At 37.8% G+C, this 15,559-nt stretch overlaps 1 protein-coding gene across 1 annotated transcript in view; it reads right to left on the bottom strand.

The window, feature by feature from the left end:
- The window catches only part of LOC107582797 (disco-interacting protein 2 homolog B-A-like), a 32,985-nt gene that overhangs the window by 7,091 nt on the left and 10,335 nt on the right, over positions 1-15,559 (bottom strand). Inside the window, exons 2-23 of the mRNA XM_016268820.1 lie at positions 15,290-15,361; positions 14,715-14,876; positions 13,460-13,585; positions 12,330-12,596; positions 12,098-12,115; positions 7,309-7,446; positions 6,856-6,873; positions 5,052-5,171; positions 4,778-4,975; positions 4,572-4,663; positions 3,564-3,674; positions 3,330-3,453; positions 3,116-3,225; positions 2,929-3,031; positions 2,739-2,803; positions 2,108-2,201; positions 1,909-2,028; positions 1,676-1,790; positions 1,454-1,593; positions 445-581; positions 241-321; positions 28-155 (exon numbers count right to left, since the gene is read on the bottom strand). Of these exons, the coding sequence (XP_016124306.1) occupies positions 28-155; positions 241-321; positions 445-581; positions 1,454-1,593; positions 1,676-1,790; positions 1,909-2,028; positions 2,108-2,201; positions 2,739-2,803; positions 2,929-3,031; positions 3,116-3,225; positions 3,330-3,453; positions 3,564-3,674; positions 4,572-4,663; positions 4,778-4,975; positions 5,052-5,171; positions 6,856-6,873; positions 7,309-7,446; positions 12,098-12,115; positions 12,330-12,596; positions 13,460-13,585; positions 14,715-14,876; positions 15,290-15,361 (2,539 nt within the window). The remainder of the gene's footprint in view (positions 1-27; positions 156-240; positions 322-444; positions 582-1,453; positions 1,594-1,675; positions 1,791-1,908; positions 2,029-2,107; positions 2,202-2,738; positions 2,804-2,928; positions 3,032-3,115; positions 3,226-3,329; positions 3,454-3,563; positions 3,675-4,571; positions 4,664-4,777; positions 4,976-5,051; positions 5,172-6,855; positions 6,874-7,308; positions 7,447-12,097; positions 12,116-12,329; positions 12,597-13,459; positions 13,586-14,714; positions 14,877-15,289; positions 15,362-15,559) is intronic.

Here is a 15,559-nt window from a genome sequence, read left to right as displayed (position 1 = left end):
TCTCTCTATTCAAATGGGAACCCTGACCTTCCTCTGTACACAGTTTTGACTGGTTCCACAGCTAGTGCAGTCGCTACCAGATCATCAGCATTGTGACGACGACCACTAACCATTAGCAAGCCCTCATTCTTACCCACCACAAATATCAGACTACCCTATTGAAGAAAGAGAGGGGAAAAATGGATTTTAATGCATAAAAATGGCATTGTCTCTCTCTTGTTTTCCTTTTCAGACACTCACCGGTCCAACAAACCCCAGTAATCCTGACCGCACAAATGGGATTTCACCAATTGGGGTGCCACTAGCGTTGACTGGGATAACCTGCGAGATTTGAGGAAAAGCACCAGCGAGAAAGCCCCAGCATTATTCCATAAAAATATGTTTATGGTGTGTTAATTCAGTAAAAAAAGTTACATCATCATCATTGAGGGTTGATTTTCATACCTCAAAGGTGTTTTTAGTGACTCCAGACAGGCCATAGTACATGGTTCCACCAGCACGAGAGTTCACGACGATCTCTCCAATCTCGTCCGTCTTACAGAGCATGGGCGGTCCATCCGGTTTCACAATGCACATCAATGCTACAATACACATAAACACACATGCTAACTTCATGTATGCACGACAAACATATTTTAAACTTTGATAGCATGGTATTATGAACTGGATGTTTCTCAAGGAAATGTGTGTGAGAATACCATTGTATTACCATGTTCTATCATCCTACAGCAATACCCTGATTATTTTTTTGTGTGCGTAGACATGCAAATCACACAAAAGATTCAGTGACAAGTTCTAAATAATTATGATTTTTTTTAAAAATGTTTTTGAAAGACGTCTCTTATGCTCACCAAGGCATTTATTTGTTCAAAACTACAGTAAAAGCAGTAATATTGTGAAATATTATTACAATTTAAAATACCTTGATCCTTCAGAAATCATTCTAATATGCTGTTTTAATGCTCAATTATTTTCAATTATTATTGGTGGTCAAATATTAATAATGGTTATTATCTTTCTGCTGCTTAATATTTTTGTGAAAAAATTATTATACATACAATGCATTCTTTGATGAAAAGAAAGTTGAAAATAATTATACATAAATATCTCAATAATAAATATCTCTAACTTTTGAATAATTTAATGTGTCCTTGCTAAATAAAGTATTTCTTTATCTTATATAGGCCAAACTTTTGAATGGTAATGTATCACAGTTTCTACAAAAATATTAAGCAGCAAAAATTGCTTTCAACATTGATAAGAATAAGAAGTGTGAGAACCAAATATATTAAAATAAAAAACAGGTATTTTAAATTGTACTGTTTTACTGTATTTTTATCAAAAACCTTGGTGAGCATTAGAGACTTCTTTCAAAAGCATTTTAAAAATCGTAATCATTCCAAACTTCTGATCGGTAGTGTGTGTACAATTATCATTAGTAGCACACACACACCTCCGGGCATGACGTGTCCCACATCCTGGACGGTGAGAGCAGAGTTCTTGTCTTCGGTGTTGACCCTGATGACCCCATGGCTCAGCCCAGTCATGGACAGGACGGCTCTTGCTGGAAGAGGAGCACCAGCGACCCCAGGCCTGGAGAAACATCTCATAATCAGGAAACAAAGAACTAGTGCTTTAAAAAGGGATGCCTACAGGTTGTCAAAAAATGATATACCTCCGTATGGCAACAGTCATGGCCTCGGGTGATGTAGCACATGGGCAAATTACCTCTGACTTCAAACCATGAGCCTGGAATACGTTTAAAAATGCATCACATGATGAAACTGACCCTAAAAAGAAAGAGATGGAGATACAGAGAGATGAAAAGAGTCAAATTGTTGAATATGAATATTAAATGAACATCCTCTCCCATGGAGTCTCTGCAGGAGGTCTGGTAGTGTAACTCACAAGGATTGGCTCCGTCAGCAACAATTAGCATGCGCAAGGAGGCCAGACTGGTGTCTCTCTGTTCTCTGTGAGCCATCATCGCCCAATGCAGGTCACGACACTTAGCCAGGGCAACCCGTGCTATAGAACCAGACATTTTTCATATCAAAACAAATGTGTGTAGACGACAGAAATACATTTGGTCGAGTGTTTCTTGTACCTTTGTGTATGTGTACTCGCTGTACCCAGGACTGTGGACAGGCCTTCATTACTGCATATGGAACACTGATGGTGTGGATTCGGTTCATAATACTCTGAAATACACACAGATATGAATGCTGGATGAATGCCTTGAAAACTGCCAATATAATGACATACAACTTTAAGTACATCACTGTAATATCTGGTGTGCTGCCTTTATGCTGATTTGATTAAAAAACATTGTCCAATTTTATTATTGTTTTACAGTAATGAGATGTATTCACATTACAGTAAATTAAGTGTTTTTGAGGTGATGTTTAATAGTAAATGCAAAAAATCTCGATCTTATTTTATATAATAATAATTTAAAATAATAAAAAACAAAAATAGCCACACAAATGTATGTATGCATATATATATATATATATATATATATATACACACACACACACTTTCATCCAATTTTATGCCAATAATATGCAATTCATCCAATTATAATCTCACTAGTTTCAGTCAGATTCTAGTGTTTTTTTGTGTGTTTTTCAAATCACATCTGTTATTACATCTGCAGTAGGCAGATCAACGTCCCTTGCTTCTGAAAAAATCTGTAGTAACAGCATTGATGGCACATACACATTTCTGTCACTCACCGTGAGAACTCCATGCCACAAACCCATGTCCTTCTTAAAGTCCAAAACATTCACCAGTGTTTCACCTGCATGCAGACGTATTTTGTTACATCTCCAAATGAGCAGTGCATAAAGCTACATAGCTGTTTTTTTTGCTTTAGTGTAGGCTGCAACAAAAGGATGGTGTTTCCATAGCAACAGCATCACTCACCCTCACAGTAGTTACAGGCCTGAGTGAGTGCCTGGCAATGTGTTAACATGGCAACTTTTGAAACCGCAACACCCATCACTGTGCCCTCTTTACTGGCCTTATACTGCATGAGAGAAAGAGAGAGGAGGATATTTACATTCAACAAATATACACACACGGAAACACATAAACATGCACATGATTTTACCTCTATATATGCCGTGTCTGTGTTGGCTGTTGGTATGTGAGGCTGCCAGTCTTTTGAAGGCTTTGTGAGGTATTTGGAGTCCGTCACCACCCACTTTAACCTGGGCCAGCCTATCAGAAACCCAACTATTTTTAGATCCATCATACTATTGCCATCACTGACTGACTTTTAAAAAGGAAATGGATCAGTAATTTGTGCGTGTGAAGTCTCTGACCTTTAAACTGCAATATTTCTCCAGTGGGGGTCTTGGGTAAACCCTTCAAACAGATCTCACTAGTCAAAGCCAGACCCACCCCGCAGCTACCTAACAAAAAACCAACCTGGCTGCTCCCAGCATCCTGTAAACACATGGAAATGATTTCAACCACATTACCAATATGAACTGTCAGCATCCCATTTGACTTGGAAAGCTATGTATAAAATATACTATAGATAAAAGTGTGGCTACCTTTCGGGATAACGGAACCTCTATGGGCACAGGAATGACTTCAGCCAACAAACAGCCATAAAACGCAACCCAAAACATACCAGGATCACTGTTAGGATACACCAACGCCACCTGGATCAATAAAAAGACATTGTTTACAAATAATTTAAATGAAATGGCAGCATTTTTAAAAATAAATGTTGCTTCTAAAAATGCATGCTGCTCATAGCTAGTCTCTCCAGGATTTCACAATTCTGCAATTGCAGAATTTAATCAAAAATAAAGCCAATACCACATTATTTGCAGCAGTGTGCATTTTTCTCTTATTTTCGCAATTTTCCCACAAAAACCAGTAACCTGAGAGGGGGATTGCAACATTAGCAATCACTAATAATACCATTATAAATTGCAAAAGGGCATAAGCAATATTACACAACAGACAATATAATTGTTTATTCGTATAAACTTGAAAAGTATTTACAGGTAATTGTACAATTACGGTCACTGACACTAATTACCGGTACATCATGATTATTGCTTGGTTTTCATTACAAAACATCTAAAAAAAAATGATTCAGTCATTTTCAGCTGCAAGAATCAGAAAAATCTCCTAAAAAGTCCTGGTGGGATTGTATAGCAATGTTAAGTAAAAGAGTGTGTTTATATCAGTGTTGTTATTGTTAACTAAAACTATATAAAAAGAAATGTGTTGATTTAAATAAAGCTGAAATAAAATAAAATCTGAATATTAGAAATGTATATTAAATATTTATTAATATTATGGCAACTAACAAAAAAAATAAGTTGAAGTTAAAGTACTAAAACTAAACTTAAAAATAAAGCTAAATAGAAATATGAAATAAACTAGGCATAATTAAAATAATAAAACCACATAAAATTACTAAAACTACAATTAAAACTGAAAATAGACAAATAAAAGGTAATTCAATAGATTGATAACAATAATTTATAACTTAAAATTTTTTGAACATTTGAATTATATTATTATTAAGTTATATAATTTTTTACCCGGTCTCCTGGTTTGATGATCTGCTCATTTTTGGTTCCCAGCTTGTTGAGGAGAGTGTAGGCCAGCTTTACACTACGACTCCACAGTTTCCCTGTCAATTACACGCCAATCTCTCAGTTGCAAAGCCCATGCACCTCTCTTGCCAATCCAAGCATATGCTTTCAATCAAGATAAGTGTTTTGCAGGTGACCTTGCTCAGTCTTACCATACGTAAGTGTATAAAGTGGTTTTCCTGTGATATCCAGTGCTGTGAGGGCCGGGCTTTTGCCTTGTGTGGCACCCCATCGAGCTAATGCTGCCTGAAGAGCAGGAGGCCAGTTACTGACCACACCCAAAGGCTCCCCCTTCACCGGGATTATCTGCCGGCCTTCTGGCTTCGGGGTGTTAGGATCTGCCTGAGGAACTGTGGAGGAAGAAACACGTTGATCCAGATTATTGCAGCTTGCTTTCAGAGATGTTTTCTGAACTCATTCATTTACCTTCTACGATCTCCTCTTGGTCATCCATGAAGAACTCACTGAGTGGTGGGCGTTTGGGGCGTTTTAGCGTGTTAAGCAGCTGCTGAATCTTCGTGGACACACGACTGGACACAGGAACACCTACACCAGGAACGGGGTCAGGCAGGGTGGGATGAGACAGACGAACAAACACACACTCACGGACACTTTCAACTGACCTGGGAATTCGTAAATCATGACTAGAGCATATGTATGAACGTATAATATACGTATTACACTCTCCTACAGTGGTATTATCAGTTCTGGTCCAAAGATGTCAAGATACATAATGGCTTATAGATCAAATTAAATATAAAATCAATATACGTAAAATTATATATACACCACCATTCCAAAGTTTGTGGTCAGTAAAATGTTAAGACTTTTATTCAGCAAGATCGCATTAAAGTAAAGAGTATAGAGTTTTACAGTGATACAAAAAATTATATTTTAAATGAAATTCAAAGAAATTCCACCAAAAAAAGCTTTAACATTGATAATAATAACAAATGTTTCTTACATCAAAATATGCACCAAATCAGCATATTAGAATGATCTCTGAAGGATCATGTGACAATGAAGACTGGATTAATGGCTGCTGAAAATTCATCTTCGATATCACAGGAATAAATTATGCTTTTAAAATATATAAAAATAGAAAAAAGTTATTTTAAATTGTAAAAATATTTCACAATATCTCTATTTTGCTGTATCTTTTTATCAAATAAGTGCAACCTCGGTGAGCATAAGAGACTTCAAATCATTCAAATAAATTTTACCGATCCTAATCTTTTGAACGGTAGTGTAGCGATAGTGGTAGTATCTGAGATATTTTTGTATTCTTCTATATAAAAATACTAAAGGGCTTTGGAATTCATGATACATTTATGAGGACTTTTGGAAGAATTGAATTTTTGGAAGAATTTTAGAAATAACGGAAGAATTTTAACTATTCCTTTAAAAAATTATATTTTAAATGAAATTCAAAGAAATTCCACCAAAAAAAGCTTTAACATTGATAATAATAACAAATGTTTCTTACATCAAAATATGCACCAAATCAGCATATTAGAATGATCTCTGAAGGATCATGTGACAATGAAGACTGGATTAATGGCTGCTGAAAATTCATCTTCGATATCACAGGAATAAATTATGCTTTTAAAATATATAAAAATAGAAAAAAGTTATTTTAAATTGTAAAAATATTTCACAATATCTCTATTTTGCTGTATCTTTTTATCAAATAAGTGCAACCTCGGTGAGCATAAGAGACTTCAAATCATTCAAATAAATTTTACCGATCCTAATCTTTTGAACGGTAGTGTAGCGATAGTGGTAGTATCTGAGATATTTTTGTATTCTTCTATATAAAAATACTAAAGGGCTTTGGAATCCATGATACATTTATGAGGACTTTTGGAAGAATTGAATTTTTGGAAGAATTTTAGAAATAACGGAAGAATTTGAACTATTCCTTTAAATATCATACTGGTTCACATGTAAAGCAGCTTTGATGTGTTATGAAGGATCAGGACTGAGTAAAACCACATGTAAACAGAGATGGAGGGATGAGTGATCTACTATTATTTATTTATTTTCCTAAGGTAGTGCAGGGTTTCACTTGGGTTCACATTCTCTCTGAGTAACACATATATACAGTTTAAGTGGGAGAACTTGCACAATTGGTGGCTGACTAAATACTTTTTTTCCCCACTGTAGTATACAAACACAAACACACAGTTTTAAAGCCAACCTACAGGACATGTCTATGACCAATCATTACCTCTGCCAACTCTTCTCACTGACAGAGAAAAGCAACATGACACAAGTGGATAAAAGGTGGAAAAGAAAAAAGAAACGGGATGCGATTAATGAAGCAATCAAGCACAGCATTCATAAAGACTTATTGAAATGCCCCTACTGAGATGTTAACACAAAGTTCTGAGAGGCATGAAAAGAAAGTTATGAAAAGGCACTTAAAGATTGACATACAGTACATTACATTTTGAGAGCATGTATGTCTATTGTAGCACATTACAAATAAATGTTTCTTTATTTATCTCTCTCTCTCTCTATTACTCTCTTTTCCCCTGCACACACACACACACACACACACACACACACACACACCAAATAAATGTTTCTTTATTTATCTCTCTCTCTCTATTACTCTCTTTTCCCCTGCACACACACACACACACACACACACACACACACACACACACACACTCAGTACCGTCTGCTGTCTCCATCATGCTGGACCGGCTCTGGCCTCGACTCATGCCTCGCACCACAGCGTTGGAAGGCAGATCCACACGAGAGCCTCTGGCCTGAGCATGGGATGGCATATCAGGGGGCCCGACTCCTACTGGATCTGGTACAAAATAACATAATATTACTCACTCATACCCAACCCAGCTAAAAGTTTTAAAGATATCATACCCTAGCTCTTAAAAGTATTGACCCAAAATGAGAAATTAATTTCTAATTACGTTGTCCCTCCAAACCTGTAAGGCTTCTTTTCTTATGTGGAAAACAAAGGGCAAACTTAACAGAATAATGTTTGTACCACTTTTTCCAATCCAATTGTGAACTATTCCTTTAAGCGTCTTGTTAAACTCTGTGCATTCAGTACTGCTTTCAGCATATGCTTCCTTGAATTGCTTAAACTGGTGATAAGCCCAAAAATGTTTTAAAGACAACATGAAATCAAACAGCCCCTATTTACTTTATTATTATACGTCCAGAATACTTCATTTTTATTTATCTAACATTCAAATATTTCTATATAATTTCATCTAAACTGTGTAAGTGACATTGACTTCCAAGATTTTTATTAAAAAGAAATTAACACTTTCCTGTCACGGTACCTGGACAGTGCGTGGCCTTGAGAAGGGGGAGGTCATCTGAGAGTAGGGTTGGCCACCCCACTCACAACTGCTGCTTCTGTCTATTTTTTCTTATCAAGAATTGCATTTATTTAGACGCAGAACGTCTTTACGACCACATCAAACAGGAGACTTTTCAGACGTGCACTCCAACTTCACCTCAGCACCAGGTGCTAGTCAAATGCGGAAAATGTACAGGTGATGAGGGAGCTTCAGTAGAACAACAGTGAACTGCGGTCAGATGAGATTTTGTCAGGCCACATGTCAGTAAAAACGAATTTTCCTGTCCTGTCAGCGGTTATACAGTGCTCTTCAATTGTATGCACTAATGCAGCAGCACGCGCTGTGCATTTCATATTAAAGCGCAAAAGAAACTATGAGCATGCAGTGTCATAGTTATGTCATCAGTTAAATCATGAAGTTACCAAAAAGGCAATTAAAGCTGCCTTAAATCTGTGCATACATGTATTTATTATATGAGTCACATTTAAGATTGTGTCTCTGAAATGCATCCTGGAGCACCCCAGCACTGTCTACCTTATCTAACACACTCAACTCCTCAGCTTATTATAGAGACACCAAAAGGGAGTCAGAAAAGGTAAAGAGTTGTGAGAAAATATGATGCATGTCAGATTAGCATCACGTACAGCAGTGGCAGCAGCCAAAATAACCTAACAATCCTGTAGCTTTAAGAACTTAGTGATCCTGTAGCTTGACTAATTAAAATTAATTTAGTGTTTGATAACTTTATCCAATTTCTGTAGATTTCCTACTTGCTGAAGGGCACAGGTGAATATGACACTTATTATAATTGGTTTGTTTGAAAATTGTTTTAGGTTAAACGTTATTTTTAAAGTCTAATAAATGTTAAAGTTGATAGCTCTAAATTATACTGTAATGTTGAATGGTTATAGTCAATGGTTAAATATTAGAAGAAAAAAAATTGATCAGTGATTGTGACAGCTGTGCTGCTCACAAACGCACGAAGATGAAGGTTTATCAAGTCTTTAATCCATCACACTGGTAATCCAACAAGGGTAATCCACCACACAGGGTAGCATAAACGCAGACATTGACGAGACCGGACATACTAGAACTCAACACAGGAACTTAAATACACAGACCAAACAAGGATAATTAACTACACACCTGAACAAAATGACATGATTAACTCAATGAGGGGGACGATGCAAGAGGAAAACAAAGTCCAAGCTGAATGACACTGTGACAGATCGTCCCCCTCCCGGAAAGTGCAACCTCGCATCGTAGAGAGAAGAATGAGGCGATGAGGAGATGATGAAGGGATGGCAAAGGGTGGGCAAGCATGCCAGCAGAGAAATGCAGGAGGTTCGGGAGGACAACGGATGACCGGGAGGACAACAAACAAAATCCAGGGAGGTGCAGGTGGAGGAGATGAACAGGAAGGAGCCTTGAGCAGGAGAGGGTAGGTGGAGACCCAAGGCACAGCCAGGACTGCACTCCATGGCGGCTGCGCTAGAGGGAGGAGCCAACAGCTGGAGCGACAGAAGAAGGAGGCGGAGCAGGCCATAGCCAAAGGGGTGGAGGGCCGGAGAGCAGCGGACGACCCGCAACTCTGCAGCGGAGGCGTGGTGAAGTCCGACCCAGGTGGAGCCAACTGAGGGAGCCCGGCGAGGTCAAATGGCTGATGGTCCATGCCAGAATCGAGGGTGGGAGCCGGAGTCTGGACGGAGGAACAAGGAGGAGCAGAGCCATACGAGGCCGGAGTCGGAGCCACAGGCTCCTCAGGTCCAGGAGACAAAGACCCCCTGCAGACCCAAGATGGAGCCCCACCACTGAGAGGAGGTGACATAGAGGGACTGATGGGGGACGAAGATGACTGGACAGTGGGATTGGTTGAGGACTGAGGGGAATGAAGAAAAGCACAAAATCCAATCAAAAATAAAGTCTCTTAAAGAAATTTGGAGAGGAGGTGGGAGAGGGAGGCTGGGCGGGATCAGCGAATCAGACAGATGAATAGAATCAGGCAGGCTCAGGGGAAGCAAAGTCTCTAACTCTCCAAACTGAAAATCAGTCCAGTCATATTCCACGAGAATTCCCTCCGGCACATGCAGTGTTACCGGCTCACACACCTGGTCAGACGTATCAATCAGCTCAGGCTCCAGGGCGATGGTAAGCGCAGTCGTTTCTTCTCGCGATGGCTCTTCAGTCACGGTGGGCTCAGGCAGATTCTCCGTGCAGCGGGGTGGCGACTGGCTGGGCACTGGGTTGGAAGTGGGGCTGGCGTCTTCATCCACGAGGCCGACAGTGAAGGCAGATTCGCAGGAGCTCAGCACCCACTCCACATAAACGGTGAAACTCCCTCGAGGACCCTTCCCAGACAACTGCGCTCATCTGGCGGTGTTCAGTCCGGTGTGCAGGAACGTGCACAGGCAGTCGTCCGGGCAGGTGGTCTGATGGGCGAGACGGAGGAATTCCTCAACATGCTCCTTGAGGGAGCGGTTCCCCTGCTCAAGGCAAAGCAGGTGGAAAGTGATCCATAATGGGAAAAAATTAACAAAAAAAACACTGAATCAAACCAAAAATAAACAGCCAAATAAACGCCGCTTTGCTTTCACTTTTGTGGGTCCGGTCTTCTGTCACAGCTGTGCTGCTCACAAACGCATGAAGACGAAGAAGAAGGTTCAAGTCTTTAATCCACCACACTGGTAATCCAACAATGGTAATCCAACACACAGGGTAGCATAAACGCTGACGTTGACGAGACCCGACAAACTAGAACTGAACACACAGGAACTTAAATACACAGACCAAACAAGGATAATTAACTACACACACCTGAACAAAATGACACAATTATCGGTGGAATGGTACAAGATGAAAACAATGTCCAAACTGAATGACATTGTGACAGTGATACTCGCCTTCAGTCATAAAAAGATGCCACTAAACAAATATTTAAAAAATATACTGTCTTTATGTTGTTTCTACATTAACTTAAAGATTGAATGTGAAATTACTGCAATATAAATGTATATTTAAAAACTTTAATGTTAGGTGTGATAAATCACGATTAATCAAGATTTCAGAAAAAATGCGATTAATTAGTAAATTTTTTGAATCGAGTGACAGCAATAATTGTAACATTATTTCACAACATTATGGTTTTTACTTTATTTTTGATTATATAAATGCAGCCTTGATGAACATAAAAAACTTCTTTCAAAAACATTTTACCCAAACTTTTGAATGGTAGTGTCTCTTTCTTCTCACATAATAATAATAATAATAATAATAATACATTTTATTTATAATGCGCTTTTCTCACACCCAAAGCGCTACAACAATGTGAAAAAAACAAAAAACAATTAAAATACAAAATACAATGATACAATTGTAAAGTAATTTAATTTCAAATCAATATTTCATGTTATTTTTTTTTTATTTATTGGCTAAGTAGCTGAGTAATTTGTGCCTTTATCGTGAGATAATGTACAGTCCATCGCTCATTATCCCAAAATAAACCTCTTTAGGGCGCTACAATATTGATCACCCTGTCAGGGTTTATTTTACCTACTGTACATGATCTCTTACATAACTGTCTCTGGTTTTATTGTGTCTCATCATCATCGTACATTACTGTTTTCATAATCTTTCACCAAAATGAAATAACTTTCTGTCTCTGTGGGCTAAGGCTGTGTAGGTAGAGAAAAATAAAATTAACCAATAATATCAGCCTACTGATTATTCTGTTTCAGGTCTGATGCAAATAAACAGTTTTTTGTAAGGGTGCAAATGGCGTTTCATGTTGTCTATACATTCACAGTTGATTATTGGTAGATTTTCTAGGCTAACCTCACAGTCTACAGACTGTCTACAGTTACTGTCTGCATTTCACACACACTCAAGGTACGTCATTTGCAGGAAAAACAGTATGAGATCAAGTGTGTATTAAGGTAACAAGTTCACCCACTTCTCTAAGAACCTTTATTAATCTTTCATCAGTTCCTATGGACAGACCAATCATTCATAGGCTTTAAACACACAGGTGGGGCAGAGGCTTAAAGGTGGGGCATGTGGAGGGGCAGATAATATTCATAACTCACAACAAATTTTACACACAGGGCAAGGTGAAAGACTGCTAACACTTAATTTTACCTCTTCCTATTCTTCTCACTGACAGTCACACAAAAAATTTATGAAAAGAAAACAAACATTTAGAAGAAGAAAACATAAAAGACAAACAATTTAGAAATAATAAAGCAATGAAAACACATGCAAAAATGGCTGGGTAACCATATAAAATTAAAACTTAAAACCAAATGATACAAATTAAAAATCTAAAATGTATTAACAATGGCATAAATAGTGTGGGGTAATTGTGACTCACCGATGCGTGTCTGAGCGAAGGCCTCTGCCAGGGCGGAGGGCTGGGAGTGGGAGTGGGGCGGGTGGGCAGGTGCGGGTGGAGGCGGGACCTGCTGAGACTGAGGCTGAGGAGCCTGGGTGGGCCGAGACTCCCCATGGGAGAGAGTGGAGGAGGCGGAGGAGGAGGTGGAGGAGCCGTGCAGAGAGCTATTAATCCAGGTGTCTGGAGACTGCTGAGGCCCTGCACTTTCACTTGACACGGCCTCATCATCAGAGGAAGAGGAGGAGTCTAACAGAGAGAGAGAGAGAGAGAAAGAAGAAAGAAAGAAAGAACAAGAGAAAATAAATTAAAAGACAAGGAAGAGAATGATAGAATAAGTATAAGAAAAATAATGGTAAGAACTATTTAGGCATTTTTATAATGTTTTTCCTAAGAATAGTAAATGTGGTTGTCACAATATCAAACTGTCAATACCAGTAAAATTTCTACAAAATTTAACACCACAGCAAAAACAAAAGTTATGCTTAAATACATTAATAGATAATAAATATATATTTTTAAGAAATATATTTATCTATAATACAATAATACATATGATAATAATTAATTATTTTAATTTACTTTTTAACTTTTTAATTCGTTTTAATTGTATTCCTTAATATTTATATGTATTATAAGTCTATATTAATATTAACAAATTAAATTAAAACTAATTACATGTTAAAATAAAAAGTACCTTAAATTAAAATAATTCATATGATTACATATAAAAGTAACTTATGTAAAAAAAAAATATTTAAAAGTAGTAAATGACTAAATGTTCAAATTAGAAAAATACAACACACAAAATACAAATTGTAACAATTTAGTTAAAACTTAAATAACTGATCCAATATTCACTGCATGATTATTATATAAAATACATAAGGATAAAGATTTGATGCTGTCAGAGTTTCACTGAGAAATACCGGTACTTTTGCCATTTTAAACAGGAAAAGTGTAAGATCTTGACTGGCTATACTAACTATTAACTATATAATGATATACTTCCTTACTATATATGGTATGGTTCTGTACATTTACATGAGATATTCTTCTCTAGCACTCTAATATATTAGTGAAATGGTTTATTTGGTGCTTGCATATATTACCTGGTGGGGTGCAGTTGTCAATTGGTGACTGTACATATGCAGACCGACGTTTGGTTGGCATGGGCAGTGCCATCTTTTCCTCTTTATGCTTGGCCAGAGCTGCCTGAACTGCCTCAGTGTGGATATCTGAGACAAAAAGAAAAATAAAAAACTGGAAACAGACCGTTTTTTTACTTGGACCTCTGCGCATGTTTGGTTTTATCCAAAGCGACAGGTACAGTCAACCTTGAACATCCTGGGGTTAAATGCTTTACTCCAGAGTACAAGACTAATTGGAATCTCATTAACTTTTTTTCTGTACCTTGATATAAATCAGTAACTTCTGTATTATCAGTAAACCTTCTTAACCGATAGTTTTGGAAATGCTTGCATAACAAGGCCCTGAACATAAATTATGCAGTGAATTTGCTGAATTTGCTGAATTCACTGAAACTGCTCTCTGACAACAGTAGGACAGTAAAATATACAATCACATCTGTGGCGAGCAACTGAAAAAGCAATCAACAATCAAATAAGCAAGCTGCCATCTTTCAATTGCCATAAAGCACCAGAAATCCAAAGTGACACATTTCATCTAGGCAACCATTTTGTCCAAGTATGACTGCCATGGCAGATGACTAAACAGTTCCTTCAAGGATGTGGTCAGAGGACAGGCAAAATTACCATCTGCAGACTCTGTAAACCTCGCACCCCATAAATCTTAGGTAAAGACCAGTCCATTTACACCTTGCAAATTGGAGTTCTAAGTTTTAAAGGTGAAGTGTGTCATTTGTTCTATGTTGAAATACTTTTTAATGTGCAGAGATCACTATAAGTAACCCATATAAGAAAGTTTATAAGTAAGCCGGGAGCTGTATATCATTACACCGCCGTACATCATATTTGCTGAATGAAATCTAATACTTGTTTCTTACTAATTTTGCAGTGCGGAATCCAAAAATACTGATGCATTTTGTAGCTCTTTGCTTTCGACAACCATTTTAAGGAAATATTGTTATATTTGAACTGAAAATCAAATCAGCAGAATGTTTTTTTTTTTCAAGATAAAGGGCTGTGATATTTTTGCTATATCCGTTTAGTGCCATTAGAGGCAAAACATTTATCAGCCTCTATAATGTCTGATAAAATGAATTGTCTTTTGTTTAGTGGCGCTAAAGGCAAAAACATCACCTTTGAAGAACTAAAACGCATTATAATGGCTGATAAAATGAAAAAGAAACAGAAAACCATTTGTATGTTGTCAGGCTGTTCTAACCTGATCTGTAGCGTTCATCTCTAGTCCCACTGCTCCGGTGTGGACGCCGTGTGCGCCGGTGGCGAGAAGAGGAGGAGGACGAGTTCGAAGGGCCAGGTTCAGGTGCAGAGGCGGAGCTTGGACCAGGAGACTGTGCATCATAGGCTGGAGGCGGAGCCAAATCTGTAGAGACAATAAGAGTGAACTTCATGCAAACTAGCAGACGCAGTCAATGATTACAGAAAATGGAAGATATGAATGGGAAGTAGATGTGAAAAGCTGTTTCATCTCCAATCTCTCCAGCATGAAAAAAGACAAAAATCAGCCTAACAAATCCTACATATCTCGCATCAGCGACTGTCAATAAAATAATAGCAATTCATGCTGCAGTCCAATGGATGAACAGTAGAGAGCAGTACAGAGGAACTCTAGATGGAACCCTTCAACCTCAAGAGGAACAGCCTGAGAAGATGTTTCATAACCACATTATCATACGAGTCAGTGGACAACTGAGAAAAACAAGGAGAGAGATACTATGGCAGAAAAGGAGATGGAGGGAAGAAGGTGCATAAGCAGGGAGATTTCTGTATTCTTACTTTGTGTTTGTGTCAAGTAGGGTGCTAAAACTTTGGCCCTCTTCTTCTCGTATCCTTTTTGTGTGATGTCGCCTAAAAAAGAGAGATAGCATGATTACCTGTTAATTTCATTTTTGGCTGAATGTCTTTCAAAACAGTCAGACAGATTGTGGTTGGACAAAACACATCTTTCCACCTCATTTCTGTGTAATATTCAACATGCAGTGGCCTTCCAAAAAGTTTTTATACAGTTCAAATGCAAAAACATATATATTTTTTAAATTTTTATAA

The sequence above is a fragment of the Sinocyclocheilus grahami genome, unplaced genomic scaffold, assembly GCF_001515645.1.
Source record: "Sinocyclocheilus grahami isolate Dianchi unplaced genomic scaffold, SAMN03320097.WGS_v1.1 scaffold47.1, whole genome shotgun sequence".
Classification (NCBI taxonomy): domain Eukaryota; kingdom Metazoa; phylum Chordata; class Actinopteri; order Cypriniformes; family Cyprinidae; genus Sinocyclocheilus; species Sinocyclocheilus grahami.
This window is presented reverse-complemented; position numbering and strand designations above follow the sequence as displayed.